This window comes from Populus nigra, chromosome 1 (assembly GCF_951802175.1).
Source record: "Populus nigra chromosome 1, ddPopNigr1.1, whole genome shotgun sequence".
NCBI lineage: Eukaryota > Viridiplantae > Streptophyta > Magnoliopsida > Malpighiales > Salicaceae > Populus > Populus nigra.
The window spans coordinates 20,983,270-21,003,245 of record NC_084852.1 but is presented as its reverse complement, the minus strand read 5'-3'; the positions used below and the strand labels follow the sequence as shown (position 1 = coordinate 21,003,245).

General features: G+C 35.1%; 3 protein-coding genes and 2 long non-coding RNA genes across 6 annotated transcripts; 3 read left to right on the top strand and 2 right to left on the bottom strand.

The window, feature by feature from the left end:
- Nucleotides 1–1,147: 1,147 nt before the first annotated feature.
- Nucleotides 1,148–3,154, bottom strand: LOC133673984 (uncharacterized). Its single transcript, XR_009835100.1, has 2 exons — nt 2,501–3,154; nt 1,148–2,251 (listed from the first exon to the last, which is right to left on the bottom strand). It is a non-coding gene; the product is annotated as an uncharacterized LOC133673984 (long non-coding RNA).
- LOC133673978 (uncharacterized) lies at nt 2,135–3,038 on the top strand. The gene is made up of 2 exons (XR_009835099.1): nt 2,135–2,276; nt 2,492–3,038. It is a non-coding gene; the product is annotated as an uncharacterized LOC133673978 (long non-coding RNA).
- A 5,503-nt stretch (nt 3,155–8,657) lies between the features above and the next one.
- LOC133673969 (UDP-glycosyltransferase 87A1-like) lies at nt 8,658–11,159 on the top strand. The gene is made up of 2 exons (XM_062094923.1): nt 8,658–9,411; nt 10,019–11,159. The coding sequence occupies exons 1-2, from the start codon at nt 8,919–8,921 to the stop codon at nt 10,903–10,905; spliced, it is 1,380 nt and encodes a 459-aa protein (XP_061950907.1). The 5' UTR covers nt 8,658–8,918; the 3' UTR covers nt 10,906–11,159.
- A 2,520-nt stretch (nt 11,160–13,679) lies between these two features.
- LOC133669029 (uncharacterized) lies at nt 13,680–16,806 on the top strand. Its single transcript, XM_062089044.1, has 2 exons — nt 13,680–14,740; nt 16,229–16,806. Exons 1-2 carry the CDS (start codon nt 13,967–13,969, stop codon nt 16,442–16,444), a joined length of 990 nt encoding a protein of 329 aa, XP_061945028.1. The 5' UTR covers nt 13,680–13,966; the 3' UTR covers nt 16,445–16,806.
- A 22-nt stretch (nt 16,807–16,828) lies between these two features.
- LOC133669014 (probable protein phosphatase 2C 26) lies at nt 16,829–19,974 on the bottom strand. Of its 2 annotated transcripts, XM_062089034.1 has the most exons (11): nt 19,726–19,974; nt 19,207–19,258; nt 19,032–19,111; nt 18,629–18,710; nt 18,348–18,418; nt 18,163–18,242; nt 17,965–18,062; nt 17,428–17,551; nt 17,264–17,346; nt 17,120–17,168; nt 16,829–17,052 (listed from the first exon to the last, which is right to left on the bottom strand). In XM_062089034.1, the coding sequence occupies exons 1-11, from the start codon at nt 19,875–19,877 to the stop codon at nt 16,928–16,930; spliced, it is 996 nt and encodes a 331-aa protein (XP_061945018.1). In that variant the 5' UTR covers nt 19,878–19,974; the 3' UTR covers nt 16,829–16,927. The 2 variants fall into 2 exon arrangements, with proteins under 2 accessions (XP_061945018.1, XP_061945024.1); XM_062089040.1 differs by lacking the exon at nt 19,207–19,258 and having other exon boundaries at nt 19,726–19,865.
- Between the last annotated feature and the right edge of the window lie 2 nt (nt 19,975–19,976).

Genomic DNA, 19,976 nt, shown 5'->3' with positions numbered 1-19,976 from the left:
GCAAGACCGCACATATTATAAATATTATTTAAAAATAAATATTTTTTATTTTTAAAAATAAAGTTCATCTATTTAAAGACGTATTAAAATCATAGAGGAAGGATAATAATCAAAACATAAATAAAAAGATATTTCTTTTTTAAAAAAAACATATTAAAAAGATATCAATTAAAATAAAAACCAAAATCAGGATTAAAAAAAAGAAGCAGTGATAGTCTAGGTGTCGCAATTAAAAGATTAAAAGTGAAAATTAAAATAAAAAATAAATTAGAGGGCAACCCAAAAATTTTTATTAGAGAGTTAAATTGAAAAGAAAAATAAATTCAAAAACAAAAATAATTAAAAGAATGAAGACTAAATTGAAAAAAAAAATTGACCATAAACTTAGATTAAATGATAAAACTGAAAATCAATAAATTTTTTATAAAAAAACAGAGAAAAAAATGTTAGAAATCAAAAGAAAAAGACTAAATTGGAAAATATAATACATGATAAATTGAAATTGAAGAATTAAATAAAAAATAATAAAATTTTTATAAAAAGACCAAGAAAAAAAATTAAAAATTAAAAGAATAACAATTGAAATTGAAACATAAAAAAATAAAAAACTAAGTTGTAATTTTTAGGAAAAGAAAAGGAAAAAACTTACTAGCAATAAACCCCCCCACCTTCACCAACACACGCCACACTATGAAAAAGAGAATGTGACAATACTTTCAATGATATTGTGGAAGGGCATATATATTTAATCATCGAGAGATGTCAAACACATTACACAAAGGACACGGGTATCTCTCACGTGTTGGTGCATGAAAAGCATGCATCTATAGTTTTTTGAATATTTTTATTAATTAATCAAAGTAGAAAACTAAAGTGCCCTCTATTGATATGGAATTAACAAAAAAAAAAATGTGAAAAGATGAAAAAGTCATTTGGCATATGACTTATTTTTTCTTTAATTAACAGGGAAAAATGTTTTTTTTTTATTTTTTTTTAAAATGAAAAGATAAAAATACATTCGATCTAACAATTCTAACATTTTTTTGAACTTGGAGGTATTTTAATTGTTTTACTATTTAAATAAAATAAAATAATGTGTATACTCATGAACAATCATGTAATGACTGATCAGCCATGAAAAAAAGACTGCAATAACTTCAACTTATTTAAAATCATAAATTTTTTTATCAGTATATACAGTGATTTCTAGAGTGGTTGTTGATAAATACAAAATGAGCCCCGTCCTCTGCAACATCATTGATGGACGAAGGCAATATATTCACAAATTCAAGTTGAATTTGTGACCACCTGTATTTACGAATTGCCAAGTAGTGACTGGTTACATTTTCATAATCCAAATCTCCTCTCTTTGTACATAAATCCATAGCATGAATCTGGAGATGCTCGTTTCTTGGTGCATGAATCCAACAAGAGAAGGACAAGAGTATGCAACAGCTTTGTTCTAGCCTCACAATAACCCTATCAAAGACTTCTGCAAGTAATTCGCGCATTTTTATTTGGAAAGAGCTAGCATGGATCCAAAGGCTGTCAGCATTCACGGGTCACATTTCCTCAACTATGCTGGCAGCATACAGATAAAACAGAAGTGTCATAATCAACTAGAGTCGTGATGCTTTCATCTTCCAAATCTCTTTTTTTTTTTTTTTCACCATATGCAAGTCCTGGTCTTGCTTGATTTGACTGTTCCAGATCTAATACAAATTATCAACGGACACACGTTTCGTACAAATCATTCGAGATACACAGTAGGACTCTAACATTGACGCCGTCGACCAGCAATCAACAACCAGCTGTCATGTGATGGCTGTACCCTATCCTGGTAGAGGCCACGTCAACCCCATGATGAATCTCTGCAAGTTAATTACTGTCTTCAAAGAAACGGGATATTCTCATAACTTTTTTTTGTTACTGGAGAGTGGCTTGGACTCATTGGCTCTAATTAATACTAAAAATAGCACCATACAATTTGCCTCGATACCGAATGTTATCCCATCTGAACTTGTCCGAGGAGCGGATTCTACGAGGCTGTGATGACGAAGATGGAAGGTCCCTTGGAACAGCTACCTGATAAAATTGATCTGCTAGTGACTACTATCATAGCTGAATAGCTGATGTTGAGCTACGGTGGGCAATTACCATGGCAAACAAGAGGAATATCCCGCTGGCAACACCATGCACGGTGTCAGCAACTGTATTTTCAATGCTCCAACAATTTGCTCGCATAAAAAACCTGCCGACACCAGCCAAATTGTTAGGTATTATTAATCTGGTTTCTTAACATAAATTGCTTCCTTGTTGCCTCTTCTCGTACTGATTTTTCTCTCATTAGGCTGAAATGAATGACATCCATATATTCTTTCTGACTCTGTCATTTGATTTTTTATTCCTTTGGGACTGGACGAATAGAAATAACTGATGGCAATTGGTATATGTTTTATATGCTTTCCTATGTTTTGATGATGGAGAATAGATTGTTTACCACATCCTGGGAATTTCTTCAAAGCATGTAGCTGACCTTCGAACAATCTTCCGTGGACATGAGGCAAGATGCAGCTCAAGTTGGAAAGCATTTCATGGGTGTCAAGAGCACAGTTTCTTCTAATCAACTCTGTCTATGGGCTTGAATCCCAAGTTTTCGACACACTAAAAGAAAAATTAGATTTACCAATCTATTCTGTTGGTCCTGCCATACCTTGTTTGAACTTAAGGACAACTATCCCGTCACTACAGGTTCTGATATCACCTACTATTTCCAATGGCTAGATTCCCAACCTACACACTCTGTTTTGTATTGTTATTAGGATGTTTCCTTTCAATTTCCAGCAAGCAAATGGATGAAATTGTGCTGGGTTGAGAAATAGTGGTGTTTGATATTTGTGGGTAGCTCGTAGAGAAGCTTACGGCTAAAAGGTGTCGGTGGAGAGGTTATTGGTGGTAGTTTTGAAACACTCAGAGATAAAACATATTGTTTTATTTTATAGGCAAAAAGCTTATATATATTGTTAAGCTCTCAATCACATCTTCTCTTTCTTTCTAGTGTTTTTCTCTTATATTTCTCACTTATAATTCTATAAACTTAGTTACTTATTTATACACAAATTAAAAGTATAAAAATTCAGATTTCAAGTGTGAACATAATGGTTAGTGGTAGTGTGAAGACATTTGACGGCTACAGTTGGTGGTTGCCTTCCTTAACCTCCTAGATTGAATTTACTACAACAAATCTCTCTTTTAAACTCAATCGAGAGATTTCATGTCAAGCATGAACTTTAATCTGATAAATATTTTTCTCTTCAATAGCTTTGTAAAGATATTTGCAACTTGATCATTTGTTTTGCAAGATATCAGTTTAACTTCTTTATTCTCCACATACTCTCGGATAGAGTGATGACATGTATTGATGTGTTTACTTCTCTCATGATATACTGGGTTCTTTGCTAATACATTCGCTGATCGATTATCAACATAAATCTCTATAGGATTTTTGTGAGGAAATCCCAAATGCTTCAACATATTCTTTAACCATATTAAATGGCATACAACTGAGTTAGCAGCAACATACTCGACTTCTTTACTTGATAACCTTACTATTAATTATTTCTTGGATGACCATGTGAAAGATAAATCTCCTATAAAAAAAAAACAAATCCTGTTGTGCTTTTCCTTTCATCCAGAATCTCTACCCCAATTACTATTTAAGTAACCAATAAGATTGAAGTTTTTACTTGAAGTATATAGCATACCTTCATTTATCGTTCCTTTGATGTAGTGGAGTATTCTCTTGGTTGCATTCAAGTGAGACTGATCTGGTGTCTCCATATATTTGCTGATAAGTCCTACTCCATAGAGTATATATGGTCTAGTACATGTCAAGTACCTCAAGCTTCATACTAAACTTTTAAAGTAGGTTGGATCAACATTTCCTATTTTACTCTTCCTTAATTCCATTCAATTTTCAACTAGAGTTGATACTTGATTGCAGCTTTTCATTTTGAACTTTTCAAGAATATCTTTGGCGTAACTACTTTGGGATACAAAAATCCCCTTTTCTTTTTGCGTCATTTTAAACCAAGAAAATGTGCCATTAAACCAATATCTGTTATCTCAAACTCCTATACCATACTTTTCTTGAAGTCTTCAAACATGGAAGGATTGTTGCCGGTAAATATCAAGTCATCAACATATAGGCATGCAAATAGTGCTTCCATCAGCTTCTTTTTTCACATACATTGCATGTTCATATGGACATTTTTCAAATCTATTTTCTTGAAAATATCTGTCAATTCTGGTATTCCAAGTACGTAGAGTTTGCTTCAAACCATAGAGGGCTTTCTTTAACTTGTATACTTTGTCTTTATTATCAACTTCAACGTATCCAAGTGATTGTTCAATATAGATCTCTTCTTCTAGAAAGCCATTCAGAAATGTTGACTTCATGTCGAGTTGATAGATCTTCCATCTATGTTGTGCAACTAGTGAGATCATTAGTCTGATTGTTTTTAGCTGGGCTATAGGAGCAAATACTTTCCGTAGTCAATGCATTCTCTTTGTTTGTAGCCTTTTGCTACTAATCTTGCTTTGTATCTTTATACTTCATCTTTTGCATTCTTTTTTGTCTTATAGACCCATTTGACACCTTTTGCTTTCTTGCTTCCTGATAGATTAGTTAGCTTCCAGGTATCATTCTTCTCAATGACATGTATTTCTTCATCCATTGCTTCTATCCATTTTTCTTGTGTGACAGCTTCATTGAAGCTAAGTGGGTTACTATCTGTAAAGAAACAAAATAGAGTTATATCTTCCATGACTTGTAAAATTCAGATGTCCAGGCTTTAGGTGCCAGAGCCACTTTTCATTGTTAGTGATGACACTCAAACACTTTGGTACATCATATTAGATGTTTAGAGGAAACATCCTATTCTTGGACATCTTTACAAAAGCAATTAATCTCTCATTGTAGTCTTTAACTATTAGATGACAATTCTTCATAAAAAGAGTATAACCTTTCTCTAGAAGTTTACATGCACTCAACATATTGTGCTTTATGGCTGGAATATAGTAAACATCTGCGATGTAGCTATGATCGTCAGTTTTCAACGTGATTGGGATGTTGCCTTTACCTTTTACTAGAACTTTTGAGGTATCTCCAAAGGTGACTTGTCCTTGTATAGTCTCATCTAGATCACCAAATAGATCATGTCATCCATACATGTGATTATTGGCTCCATAATCTAGATACCAAACACTCTCTTCATTCTCGCCTAGTCCTTGTTGGACAAATAATGCAACTGATCCTCTAGTGGTGGTATGAACAAGCCAACTATGCAGCGGAGGATGCCAGCATCAGAGGATCAGTTGCATTATTTGTCCAACAAGGACTAGGCAAGAATGAAGAGAATGTTTGGTATCTAAATTATTGAGCCAATAATCACATGTGTGGATGACAAGATCTATTTGGTGATCTAGATGAGACTATACAAGGACAAGTCACCTCTGGAGATACCTCAAAAATTCCAATAAAAGGTAAAGGCAACATTCCAATCACATTGAAGAATGATGATCATAGCTATATCGCAGATGTTTACTATATTCCAGCCATAAAGCACAACATGATGAGTGCATGCCAACTTCTAGAGAAAGATTATAATCTTTTCATGAAGAATTATCATCTAACTATTAAAGACTACAATGAGAGATTAATTGCTTTTGTAAAGATGTCCAAGAATATGATGCATCAAAGTGTTTGAGTGTCATCACTAAGAATGAAAAGTGGCTCTAACACCTAAAACTTGGACATCTGAATTTTACAAGTCATGGAAGATATAACTCTATTTTGCTTCTTTGCAGATAGTAACCCATTTAGCTTCAATGAAGCTGTCACACAAGAAAAATAGATAGAAGCAATGGATGAAGAAATACATGTTATTGAGAAGAATGATACCTAGAAGCTAACTAATCTATCAGAAAACAAGAAAGCAAAAGGTGTTAAATGGATCTATAAGACAAAGAAGAATGCAAAAGATGAAGTTCAAAGATACAAAGCAAGATTAGTGGTAAAAGTCCATAAATAGAGAGAAGGCATTGGCTATAGAGAAGTATTTGCTCCTGTAGCGCAGCTAAAAACAATCAAACTAATGATCTAACTAACTGCACAACATAGATGGAAGATCTATCAACTCGATGTGAAGTCAACATTTCTGAATGGCTTTCTAGAAGAAGAGATCTATATTGAACAACCACTTGGATACGTTGAAGTCGACAATGAAGACAAAGTATATAAGTTGAAGAAAACCCTCTATGATTTGAAGCAAGCTTTACGTGCTTGGAATACCATAATTGACAGGTATTTTCAAAAAAATGGATTTGAAAAATGTCTATATGAACATACAATGCATGTGAAAAAAAAGTTGATGGAAGCACACTATTTGCATGCCTATATGTTGATGACTTGATATTTATCGGTAATAATCCTACCATGTTTGAAGACTTCAAGAAAAGCATGGTATAAGAGTTTGAGATGACAAACATTGGTTTAGTGACACATTTTCTTGGCTTAGAAGTGACACAAAAAGAAGAAGGGATTTTTATATCCTAAAAAAGTCACGCCAAAGATATTCTTGAAAAGTTCAAGATGGAAAGCTGCAATCAAGTATCAACTTTAGTTGAAAATAGAGTGGAATTGAGGAAAAGTCAAGTAGGAAATGTTGATCCAACTTACTTTAAAAACTTAGTATGAAGCTTGAGGTACCTGACATGTACTGGACCGGATATACTCTATAGAGTAGGACTTATCAGCAGATATATGGAGACATCAGATCAGTCTCACTTGAATGCAGCCAAGAGAATACTCCGCTACATCAAAGGAACGATAAATAAAGGTACGTTCTATACTTCAAGTAAAAACTTCAATCTTGTTAGCTATTCAAATAGTGATTTGGGTAGAGATCTCGATGACAGGAAAAGCACAACACTATTTTTCTATTTTATAGGAGATACATCTTTCACATGGTCATCCAAGAATTAATCGATAGTAACGTTATCAAGTTATGAAGCCGAGCATGTTGCTGCTAACTCAATTATATGCCATTTAATATGGTTAAGGAATATGCTGAAGCATTTGGGATTTCCTTAAGAAAGTCCTATAGAGATTTATGTTGATAATCAATTAGCGATTGTATTAGCAAAGAACCCAATGTATCATAAAAGAAGTCAACACATCAATGCACATCAGCATTTTATCTGAGAGCATGTGAAGAACAAAGATGTTGAACTGATATCTTCAAAACAAATGACAAGTTGCAAATATCTTTACAAAGCTATTGAAGAGAGAAACATTTATCAGACTGAAGTTCATGCTTGGCATGAAATCTCTCAATTGAGTTTAAAGAGGAGATTTGTTGTAGTAAACTCAATTCAGAAGGTCAAGGAAGACAACCACCAACTGCAACCACCAACCGTAGTCGTCGGCCGTCTTCACAATACTACCAACCATTTGTGTTCACACTTGAAATCTGATTGTTTATACTTTCAATTTGTGTATAAATAGACAGTTAAGTTTATGCTATTGTAAGTGAGAAATATAAGGCAGAAACACTAGAAAGAAAGAGAGGGTATGTTTGAGAGCTTAAGAGTATATGTAAGCTTTTTGCCTGTGAAATAAAATAGTGTGTTTTATCCTTTATGAGTGTTTCAAAGCCACCACCAATGGCCTTTCCCACCAATACTTAGTATCAGAGCCTTGTTTGTAAAAAAAACATAGGAGCTTTTGGGATACATCTGAATTTTCAAAGTTGTCAACAACATTTTTTTGATCATTTCACAGTGTAGAGTTCATCAATATGATGTCAACGGTGCATAAATCATCCTGATCGGAGCAGGAGGTTGTCCACACGTGCCACCTAAAAGTTTGGTACTGTAGCCATGCACAGACGAGACGCTCAATGGAAGAAGATGACTGAGCCACAAGCACACCATATTTGAGCCACGTCGAGCTGTCTAAGCGAAGCCAGAAGTCGTGCGGTCCAGCTGTTAGCCAAAGAATATTCTGGTTCAGCCCCAGCAGGTACATCAATACGGGTTGCTCGTAGAGAAGCTTACGGCTAAAAGGGAGTTGCGGTGAAACGAGATAGTAGTGTCACGGTGTAACCAATTGAAGGTCTTGTGCCATTCTTCTGTAGGGGGATTTTGGACACATTGTGGGTGGAATTCGACTCCTGAGGCTGTTTTTTCAGCGACATCAATGGTTGCTTTCCCTTTATTTTTCAATGTGGATCCCAATAGTACGCAGATAGTTGAAAACTGGATAATTCGTTGGCAAATGAAGAAAGATGAGGGGCCTAAACATTTGGTTAAAGGAGAGAAAATTACAGCAATCTTGGTTTCTCACGTATAAGCAAAACTTCAGACCAAATTCTTGTGTTAATTTAAAATCAATGCTTGCAAATCTCTCTGTATTGTGGCCTATAAACTGCCAAAACAAATATGGTGAAGACCTCGAAGACCCATGAAACTGACAGGATAAAATCTGACGATGACATCTGAGAGAAGCACTTTTCCCGATTGTGGTCATCTTTTGAAAAAGTAGCAAGAAGTTAAAAAGAAAGGAAAAAAAATAAAAGAAGAATGAAGACGGGGGCAGGTTGTGCTTAAAGATTAGGTACCATTTTTTTAACCTAGCAACCTGCAAAAGAAGGATAAGAACAAAATTCTCCAACTCATGATTCCAGATTTCCACACAAGTAGCTATATTTTCTATAGCTAATTACTTTTTAATTCTTAAAATCTTATCTCAGCAATTTTTTGAAGTACGTTCTTGTTGACCTTGCAACTTTTCTCCAGAGAACTAAAAAGTGCATCAGGAGCAGAATAACTTAACAATCTTTGTACTTTCATCAGACATGAATTCTGTTGGCCTGGAATCAACAGCAGTATGCCATGTGGTGGCGATGCCTTTTCCCGGCAGAGGCCACATCAACCCCATGATGAATTTCTGCAAGTTATTAGCTTCAAGAAAACATGATATTTTGATTACTTTTGTTGTCACAGAAGAGTGGCTTGGCTACATCAGCTCTGAGCCAAGGCCAGAATCTGTACGCTTGGTCACGATACCTAATGTCATCCCACCAGAGCGTCTAAAAGCAGTAGATTTTCCTGGATTTTATGAAGCTGTTATGACCAAGATGGAAGCTCCCTTTGAGCAGCTGCTTGATCAGTTTGAGATTCCTGTGACTGCTATAATTGGGGATATTGAGGTACGGTGGGCTATCAGCTTGGGAAACAGAAGGAATATTCCAGTGGCTGCTTTTTGGACGATGTCGGCAACATTTCTTTCAATGTTGTATCATTTTGATCTCTTCAAACAGAACCAAAAATCACCAACTAATTTGTTAGGTATGTAAACTGCAGCTATCCATATTATCTTACTTTGAACTTAATTTCAATGATTAATAGCATCATGCGTGATTGTATATATTAGTGTTTGGTATAGGCTTAGTAGGTTCTGTCCGAGCTTGAAATCAATTAAGCACTCTGACAAGATAAAAAAGAGAACAAGAAAATATTGTAAAATAAAAAATATGTTTAGTTTTTTTCACTGTTTCAATGTGAAAGAGGAACTTGGAAGATTGAAGTGGAATTTCCAGCACAGAGTATGGTGAGGCTAGGGTTTTGAACTGGTATTTTCCTTACAGAAAATGGTGAAGCTAGGTTTTTTTATTACGGTAATAACATTCAGAAAGGAACTTTTTGCGTTGTCCTTTGTTTGATAAATAGATTAAGCTAATGTAAAAAGATTTAAACAAATGGCAGAAGGCATGATCTTGGATGAGATCAGATATGAACTGCTTGGGCATTTAAGCCAAATACTTGAAGAATTCGTAGAGATCACAAATAAATGGTTCATGTCTTCCTGATTGACGCTTTCTGAATTTCCATGCTATTTGATATTTCAAAACAGAAAGTGATGGTAGCAACTGGGTATTTTTCTTGCATATAACAGGACAAGTGGATTACATCCCTGGAATTTCTTCATCACATTTAGCAGAACTCCAAAAGGTCTTCCAAAAGAATGATAAAAGAGTATTGCAGCTAGCCCTGGAATGCATTTCAGAAGTGCCGCAAGCACAATATCTTCTGTTCACTTCTATCTATGAGCTTGAGCCCCAAGTCATGGACACTATGAAAGATACTTTTCAATTTCCTGTCTATCCTATTGGACCTGCCATACCTTACTTAGAGCTTGAATGTAATTTGTCAGGAACTAATTATAGTCATATGGCCCCAGACTACTTACAATGGCTAGATTCTCAACCTAAAGACTCTGTCTTGTACATCTCTTTGGGAAGTTTCCTTTCTGTTTCAAGCACCCAAATGGATGAAATTATTGCTGGGCTTCAAGATAGTGGTGTTCGATATTTGTGGGTGGCACGCGGAGAAGCTTCTCGGTTAAAGGACATATGTAGTGATGATATGGGGCTAGTGTTGCCTTGGTGTGACCAGTTGAAAGTGCTGTGCCATTCTTCCATAGGGGGCTTTTGGACACATTGTGGATGGAACTCTACTCTAGAAGCAGTTTTTGCTGGTGTTCCAATGCTTACTTTCCCTCTGTTTTTGGATCAAGAACCAAATAGTAAGCAAATTTTAGAAGGTTGGAGGATTGGTTGGAAGGTTAAGCGAGGTGTGAAGGAAGAAAATTTGTTAACCAGAGAGGAAATTGCAGAACTTGTGCAGAAGTTTATGGATTTGGAAAGCAATGAAGGGAAAGAAATGAGGAGAAGAGCAAGAGAACTTGGAAATATTTGTCAACAAGGTATTGCTGAAGGCGGATCATCTACGACCAACCTTGATGCATTTATTAGGGATATTTCACTGGGCATCAGGCACTGAACAGTTTTTGAATGCTGTAATCATTTTCCAGTGATCGAGTTTATTCACTACTAGAAAAAATTGCTTGTCATGTTGTCAGAGTTCAATGGAATTATGTTCTCTGAAACATGATCAAGGTAAGGAATCAAGTGCTAACTACTTGTTTGTAGCATTCAATTAACTGATAAGTTCAGATGAGGAAAAGAAGAAGAAGAAGCTGTGTCTTCTACTTTGGTGAAAAGTAAAAATAAAAACTATTAGTATTCTTCCATGAATATTTTTGTTTCATAAGCACTATCATGAAGATAAGGTTGTGTTTAATTTTAGATCAAGGAAATTAAATGATAATTAACATTTAAACCGCTTGAACTATCATTTTTTATAAATTTAGAGTATGAATATTTGATAGTTTTTGTGGTTATGATTTAAAAAAATAAAAGTTTATAAAAAAATTATAAATAATTTTTTTAATTAATATTTTAAAAGAAGATATTCAATGAATACATATGTAATGTAAAATTATGATGTGTTAATTAACAGAAATTTTTTAAAATTATGGTTAAAGTAAAATATACTTTCAATTTCACTACTTTTACAAACAAACACTTATTAAGATAAGGAGAAAATTAATGACAATAGAGTTTTTGCAGTGCACGTTAAGTTTTAATTAACATGGTTTTAAAAATAATTTTAAAAACTAGTAAATAGTGTGTTTGGTAATACTGTATAGAATATTTTTAAAAATTATATTAAAATAATATTATTTTTAATTTTTTTTAATTTATTTTTTATATTAATACATCAAAAATAAAAAAATAATAAAAAATTATTTTATTATTTTAAAATTATTCGAAAATTACTTTGAAATCATGTCATGGAAAACATTAACGGGAATAGCATGTACCATAGTTTTTAGAGCCAGTCCGGTTCAAGGCCTGTGTTTTGACTGGGTCGCCTAGGTTAAATTTTTTTTTTAATCAAAACAACGTCATTTTAATAAAAAAAATAAACGAGTTGCAATCGGGTTTTTGACCAGGTTTTGCCGGATCAGCCTTGTTACACCAGGTTTTTTCTTCTCGTGTTTTTTCTTCAACCCGATCTAATTCCAACTCTGAATTAACCAGTTCCCGAACAGACCCTTCAAAATAAGTCAGGTTTTAAAACTAAAGCGGGTACTACCAACAATAATTGGGGGAACAGAGGCTTTAACTAATGAGATTCTGTTTTTTTTTTATATATAGATTTTAAGGCAATAATGAGATTCGTTCAGGGAGAAGGGTTTTCTGCAAGAATTATTCCACAGCCTTTATCAAAATTTCTACAATCCTAGTTGAATCGTCATTGAAAATGGATTTGTAATTGTCCTAAGCTAGCATGTGAATTATTTTATGGTAGATGTTTTATGTTTCGCATGTGAAATCTATTAATTATACATATAATGTAATCATGGCTTTAGTCGGTGAATTACATTAGACACGAAGTATTCTATTTCCCGTAATTGTCATGGTTTAAGTTAGAAGAGAAGGAACAGAAAAGCTTTAATTGATACATAAATTCTTCTTTGTTCAAAGATTTGTGTATGTGCAGAAGAAATGCAAAATACTGATAACTTGCTTTCTGTTTGGGTACAGAAAAGGGTAATGAAATAGTGGATTGCATCCATGGAGTTTCTCCATTACGGCTACTGGATCTCCCGTCGTTCATTCTTGCAAGCAACCACTGCATATTTCACCGAATCTTAGATCTTATTTCGTGGATTCCTAAATCCCGATACCTCTTGCTTTCGTCAATTTATGAGCTTGAATCTCAAGCCATCGAGTGTTTGAAATCAGAGCTTTCTATTCCCGTTTATACCATTGGCCCTGCCATACCTGACCTGAGACTTAGAGACCATTCTTCTGCAAGTAACAATAACAATGAACTCAACCATCTAAGATGGTTAGATTACCAACCTGAAAGTTCGGTTCTAAACATAAGCTTTTAAAAAATTGATGTAATTGCCATTTTTAAATTTTGAAATGTCATATAGAATACTGTGAAATTACTAAATTAACCTTAACATAACGATTTTTTTGGTTTTTAAAGGGCAAAATAGGTATTTCACCCTAAAAGTCTAAAAATACCACCAATTCCTTCTGTTTTTGGCCTCCTATATTTCAATCTCACTCTCTCCTTACAAATTAGCCTAAATTAACCTACAATTTGATTCAATAAAAGCTAAATTAAAAAAAAATAAAATTATAAACATAGTGTCCATAATGTTTTGTGAAGAGATTCATAATATATTTTATACCATGAATTTCCCACACCTTTTAAATTTACTTATAATAATAATAATAATAATTTTCTAAGTTTGCTTCCTTGTACAATAAATCTCACAATGTAGTTTCTCTTGACTCTACAATTTAATCCAATAAAAACTAAAATAAATAAATAAATAAATAACACTATAAGCATGGCATCCACAATGTTTTACGAGGAAATTTATTTATGCAATAAATTTCCTACACTTTTTAAATTCACTTATTATTATTATTATTATTATTATTATTATTATTATTATTATTTTCTAAGTTTGGTTGCTTGTAGGACAAATCTCACAATGTAGTTTTTCTTGGCTCTTTGTGTGTGTTTTATAATGTGTGCATCTAATCACATCAGGAATTCTTTTAGGGACCTAAATACAAATTAGTTAAGCATTTAGGGACTAGCTTGTATTACTACTATTCATTACATGGCACCTAAACTCCATTCTCACCACCGACTAGACTTTTCTACACGACACCCATTTTTGTAAAGACTGAGGGGAAAAAAAAATAAAAAAAAAAGAGGACCCAAAATCTTGGAAACCCTAACCTGTTCAATTGTCGGTCAAAACTTGCAAAACCATAAAGGACAAATCTTTTCTTTCTTTCTCTCTGATAACCCCAAACAGAAAGCTCAACACATGTAAGTCAGTGTGTATGGCTATAACCCTTACCACCCAACACCAAAATCTATCCCTAAACATTAACCATCAAAATCTCCCTTTTTTTCACATCACCAATTCACTCCGTAAAACCCTGAACAATTCTCCACCACCATGGCCACCGACGCCGCCGCCACCAAATTCCAAAACCCCGCTGATTTCCGGCCCGATTTCCACCCGGAGAAAATATCCTCCACAACCACCTACGATGGCCTCCATTTTTGGCAATACATGATTTCCGGTTCAATAGCCGGTCTTGTAGAACACATGGCTATGTTCCCTGTTGACACAGTCAAGACCCATATGCAAGCAATCGGGTCTTGCCCGATTAAATCCGTAAGCGTAACCCATGTCCTCAATTCCCTTCTTAAATCCGAGGGCCCTGCTGCCCTTTACCGTGGCATTGCCGCGATGGCTCTCGGCGCTGGTCCCGCCCATGCTGTCCATTTTTCATTTTATGAAGTCTGTAAGAAACATCTGTCGCGAGATAACCCAAATAGTTCAATTGCGCATGCGGTTTCTGGTGTTTGTGCAACGGTTGCTAGCGATGCGGTTTTCACACCGATGGACATGGTAAAGCAGAGATTGCAATTGGGGAGTGACAGTGTCTATAAGGGTGTTTGGGATTGTGTTAAGAGGGTGGTGAGAGAAGAGGGGTTTGGTGCATTTTATGCTTCGTATAGGACTACTGTTTTGATGAATGCACCATTTACAGCGGTTTATTTTACGATTTATGAAGCTGCGAAGAAGGGTTTGATGGAGATTTCGCCGGATAGTGTGAATGATGAGAGGTGGGTTGTTCATGCTACTGCGGGTGCTGCTGCTGGAGCTTTGGCCGCTGCAGTTACCACGCCACTTGATGTTGTTAAAACTCAATTGCAGTGTCAGGTATTGTTCTTCTTACTCTGCTTTTAATTCACAGTGAACTACTTTGCCAATTTGAAGAAAATATTAGGCTAATAGAGAGAGAATGCCTAGCTTTTAAAAGTTGCAATGCAATTGAAATCAAATTTTAGAAGAGATTTTAATGATCTAAAGGGCTGATTTTGAGTGACCAAGCTAAGCTAATGTTTGGTAGACCTCCAGATGGTAGAATCATGCTATCTCTGATCTTGGTGTATAGGCACACACAATAAGAAGATGTTTTTACAAGGAAAACTGAATCGTCATTAGGAATTCCCATACTAAATGCTTCATTTATTGAAGATTTACAAGGATGGGTTGCTAAATGCTTCATGATGAATTAATAATCACACTCTTCCAGCTTCATATCTGATATTTATACAATCTCTTTATTTTTTGCACTGCCCCACTCTGACCAACATATTCAAAATTTCTCACATACCATAACAACAGTATTCATTTTCTGGTCGAACCCAATATAAACTTGTAGCAATCACACAACCTGAAGATTTGGTGTTTTATAAGTATTATGGCTGTAAAGGAAGGAATTTGCCATCGATTCATTGTTTATACTTTAATGGGTTTTGGTTTAACTTTCGACATCTGACTATTTCATATCAGTCTCGCATGAAATCAATTTTACAAGAGTTGGTCGAATGTTCGACATCTGACTATTTCATATCAGTCTCGCATGAAATCAATTTTACAAGAGTTGGTCGAATGTTAAATTGGTATTCTCATGCAGTTGATATCATGCCTCAGCCTGTGTGTTTTGTTTGTCATTGAATTTCTTACAGCTCGTCCAGCAGAAGGCTGTTGGTTCAACCGATCAGTCGTGGTCAATTGAACTACCTAATCAATTTAGAAAGTATTAAATTAAACCATCTAAATGCTTAAGAAGAACAATAAGATTAGAACTGAAGATATGTAATCACCTAACTCCTGAACTAATTCTACCTGATCAATTTAGAAAGTATTAAATTAAACCATCTAAATGCTTAAGAAGAACAATAAGATTAGAACTGAAGATATGTGATCACCTACTCCTTGACTAATTCGGACACTTGTCAATTTTACCATGCCTTTCTGTGTGTTTTGTGATGTCTAGTCAGTGATCCTTGTTCATCGATGATGAGTTGGTGTTGATCTCTTGAAGAAATTCATTGTTATACTCCAATTTGTATACATTATACAAACCCCCCAAAAAAAAAAATGAAATGAAATGTTGGATAAAAAAGCATAGTTTATGAGAACCTACCAAGGCTACTACTACTAGATGCATCATGTAACTTACTGGTGTCTGATCCGATGGACTCACCATTGCATGCTAGGGGAGATGGGGTGGGACCTCAAGTTCACTTTCCCTCATTGTCACATAAAGACTTCAGGGTGTCTTAATTTGTGTATCATCTATTACAGGCGTTAAATTTCTCTTTATAATTTGATAACAGCTAACTCTGATTGGATTTGCAGGGTGTTTGTGGATGTGACAGATTTAAAAGTGGTTCGATTGGAGATGTGATTAAAGCAATACTTCAAAAGGATGGCTACAGAGGCCTCATGAGAGGTTGGATCCCAAGGATGCTTTTCCATTCACCAGCTGCAGCAATCTCGTGGTCTACCTACGAAGCCTCAAAATCTTTCTTCCATAAACTCAATAGTAACAGTAACAGCGACAATGTCACTTGAATAACCAAGGACCAATAGGCATTCATTATTCTGCAGCTGCATCAGCATGTACAAGTAATGGGATGCATCACACGAAGGATCACAAGCATGCACTTGTACCATTTCTCAGGCCTTGTACCTAGCTGTCTATTTAACCGGTATTACGAGTCAAACGGATGTTCAGATAGAATGTGCTGTTGTACATGTAGCTGCTCCTTCAATAATCCTTCTGCCCTTGCAATAATTTTACCCTTGTAATTTTCGTTTTCATGACCGTACAAGATTCTTTTATTGCAACAAAATTTTTGACCTGTAATCTGGATATTCAAGAGTTAGTTGCTCTTGTTATAGCTTGCAGCTATTGAGTTGGTGGAATTCTGCTATCATGTCTGAGTCATTCTAAAATTGTAATGAAATGTGGACAGTTTCAACTTGCTTGGCAGTCATTACAGCATCCTGAACTTTACAAGACAATCAAGAAACAAAGAACAGAGAGTTTTATAACTATGATTCGAGTTTATTTTCTTGTTCTGTATGAGCTTCAACTGTCTGATCCTCAGCCAACAGGGAGACATGTTGTGACCTCACAACCTGACCAACAATCACAGTGATATCATCAAGTTTCCCACCTGCCAAACAAAGAACTTGGTCACTTGTAATATTGAGGAAAAAGAACCCATCTTTGTAAGTTTTTACCAGTGAGCTTCATGCCAAGAACTTTCTTCCAGAAAGGAACATCAAATCCCTATCAGGAGCATTCACAAAGAAAAAAAAACGTCAGACTCGTTGGAAAGATGATTTAATACTCAGCAGTACAGTTATCATTCCAAATAATGTTACCTTTGATCTGGCTTCCAATGAATAGGGGGATTCAAATTCTGAATTCGTAGAATGAATGCTCGCTAGGTTAGCTAATGCCTTTGCTAGCATTGAAATCAAATCTCAATTAGAAAAATGTGAAGTTGATTGCCAAATACAAGTTCTTCTGATCTTTGAAGACATACCAGCCGCAGCAACATCACCATGTCCAGCAACTGTCGAAACAATCTCATGATCAAAAACGTTGTCAAAAAGCCCATCTGAGCCCATCACTATGGTGTCTCCTTCCATTACTTCCACCCTGCTAACCTTTTTAAAGAGATGATACAAGCAATGCAGATGATAAGAAGCTTACTAGACTGCACAAACCATTTTTCATTCAAAATAAAAAAACAGCGAAGTGGTAAGAGTGCATGAATTCTTTCCTGAACCACGAGACATAATTTTTGTTTGCACAATCATTTAGCTCATCTTTACTGAGGAGGATGAAACAAAGCGGGGTGCATGGTTATCAACTGAACCTTAAGGTTGATAAGCATTTAATTATCTTACACATGAATAGCTCAATGGATCATGAGAATTTAAGAAAACATTACCATTTCTGACATGAATTCATTGTACTATCAGCATAAGATACTCAGCTGAAAGTACCCAGTAGACATTAAAAATAAAAAAAATCCCACGTTCTAGTATTGAGATGTGAGATATAAAAATCACCATACCACCGCATCAAGGTATGTTTGCCCAACCATTTCTGAGCTCAGCTGGTAGGGACAATCGAAATAATGTTCTTGTGGAGATGTGGAAAAAATTATTCGGTCTGAAAGTTGAACAAATAATCAAAGTTACTTCAATTTTAAAAGAAAAAAAGGGTAAAAAAAGAATGGCAACAAGAACAAATGAGGAGTAGGCCACAGCACCTCCACGGATAGCCCTCAGTCCACAATCCCCAACATTAGCGATCTTTAGTGTTCCATTCGTCTCCAACATGGCAACAATTCTACTCAACCAAGAGGGAAGTGGAGCTTAAAGATGATACCATGACGCCCCTAAACATATGGTCTAAGGATGATGCTCTTGGGAACTATGGAGTGGATCAACTTACACAGTAGCCGAACCGACAGCAGAAGTGGCAGCATGTGCTTTCCTTATGAGAATTTGGGGATCATAGTTAACCTGCCAAATAGCAAAGACCATTAAATGTATTAGCTGAAAGCAAAGTAAGCAACCAAAAACATTCAATTGGCAAGTAAAGACTACAGTTGCATACAGTCCTTGTAGAGATTGTTTGAAGAAAAACTAATTAACCAGAACATAACAATGAAATATATATATATATATATATATATATATATATGGTCTTAACAGGTATTACTATGGCACTACCTCCTCATCCTCCACGAGACATGAAGCATTGGCCATCAATTCCTGTGGGAATAACGAAGGATCGACATTCTGTTCAGCCCAACTGAAAAGAGCATTTAAACAGCATGAAAACAGTCATAATTCATAAACACCGTCAAGAAATATCTTGTGTCACAAAACTTTTCATACAAACTTCACACATGCTTATAGGCTTGCATCCCAAACAAAAAAAATCTCTTAAGTTTCTTGAGAGCAGAGCCAAAATATTTGCAAGTGTTTGACTCATAGCTTATTTTATGATTGTCAATGTGATGCAACTCAAAATCAGTCACACACATACGTTACAAGGAAGCCTATGGTTTTCACACTTCCAAAAATGCATGATAAAAAGGAACAACATATATACTGATGTAAAGTTTCATACCCAGAGACACCATCAGCAACAGCAATAACGCCACCATTGTAGTCGCTGACAAGGAATGCATCTTCCCCACCTCTTTCGACCTATTTTGAAAGACCAAGATTTCAAAGTTCAAAATAATTAAATGGTACTAACATCCAATCATTTGAAAGCATAAAGATGGATAACATCGGCACACCTTTTTAGGATGTGGAATCAAGTGAGTTCCAATGCAAAAGGATACCTCTGACCTAGAAATATTTTGAAAAAAATAAATAAATCTATAAACTTGTTCAATTAAAACTAAATATCAAGGCTTGCTTTTATATGGTACTGAATCCGTCATCAGCGTGAACTTCTTTTTCTAAATAATCACTGTATAAGAAAAATAATTTTTGGGAGCAAAAAACCAAAAGTACAGGAAATCTCTTTACCAATATCAAAGAAATGAACAAAACGACTAAAATCATTAAATAAAATGATAGTAATTATAAGCTTTTTTCCATTTAATTTACATCGACTGCAGAAAGAAACCAGAATCCAAACTTTTCTAGGCAAAATTTAGCAGCAGTTCTCTTTAAAGGACCTAACTAACTTTCTTCACTGACTACACTGTTGTGTTTTCATTTGCAATTTTTCTTTCTTTTTTTTTGATAATTTCGGAAAGGAAATTCAGTTGGCAAACAAAGGAAAAGATAACATGAGAGAAACAGCTTACCGAATTGTTTTGGTTTGTGATGAAGCTGCATAGCACAGTAACCTGTGTTTCTTAGGAATTGAGTTTCTGTTCGATGACGATGATAACAGATTAGGAAAAGAGGTTGGGAGAGACCGAGAAATCGAAGCCCTAAAAACGGTAACCATCGCCATTTCCCGCTTCAACTCTCTCTCTCAAGTAACTATGCAACACCCTTACTTGCAGAGCGAGTTCAAATCAAATGTGTGGTTCTTAGTTAAAACTTCAAACAG

Bases quoted from the DNA above. Each gene is read 5' to 3' on its own strand.
- LOC133673969 (XM_062094923.1), top strand. From the start codon at position 8,919: ATGAATTCTGTTGGCCTGGAATCAACAGCAGTATGCCATGTGGTGGCG. The intron at 9,412-10,018 runs GTATGTAAACTG...TGCATATAACAG, and splicing joins ATCACCAACTAATTTGTTAG to GACAAGTGGATTACATCCCT.
- LOC133669029 (XM_062089044.1), top strand. From the start codon at position 13,967: ATGGCCACCGACGCCGCCGCCACCAAATTCCAAAACCCCGCTGATTTC. The intron at 14,741-16,228 runs GTATTGTTCTTC...TTGGATTTGCAG, and splicing joins AAACTCAATTGCAGTGTCAG to GGTGTTTGTGGATGTGACAG.
- LOC133669014 (XM_062089034.1), bottom strand. From the start codon at position 19,877: ATGGCGATGGTTACCGTTTTTAGGGCTTCGATTTCTCGGTCTCTCCCA. The intron at 17,552-17,964 runs GTATGGTGATTT...CTCTTTAAAAAG, and splicing joins AAACATACCTTGATGCGGTG to GTTAGCAGGGTGGAAGTAAT. The intron at 17,169-17,263 runs GTAACATTATTT...TGCTCCTGATAG, and splicing joins CATTGGAAGCCAGATCAAAG to GGATTTGATGTTCCTTTCTG.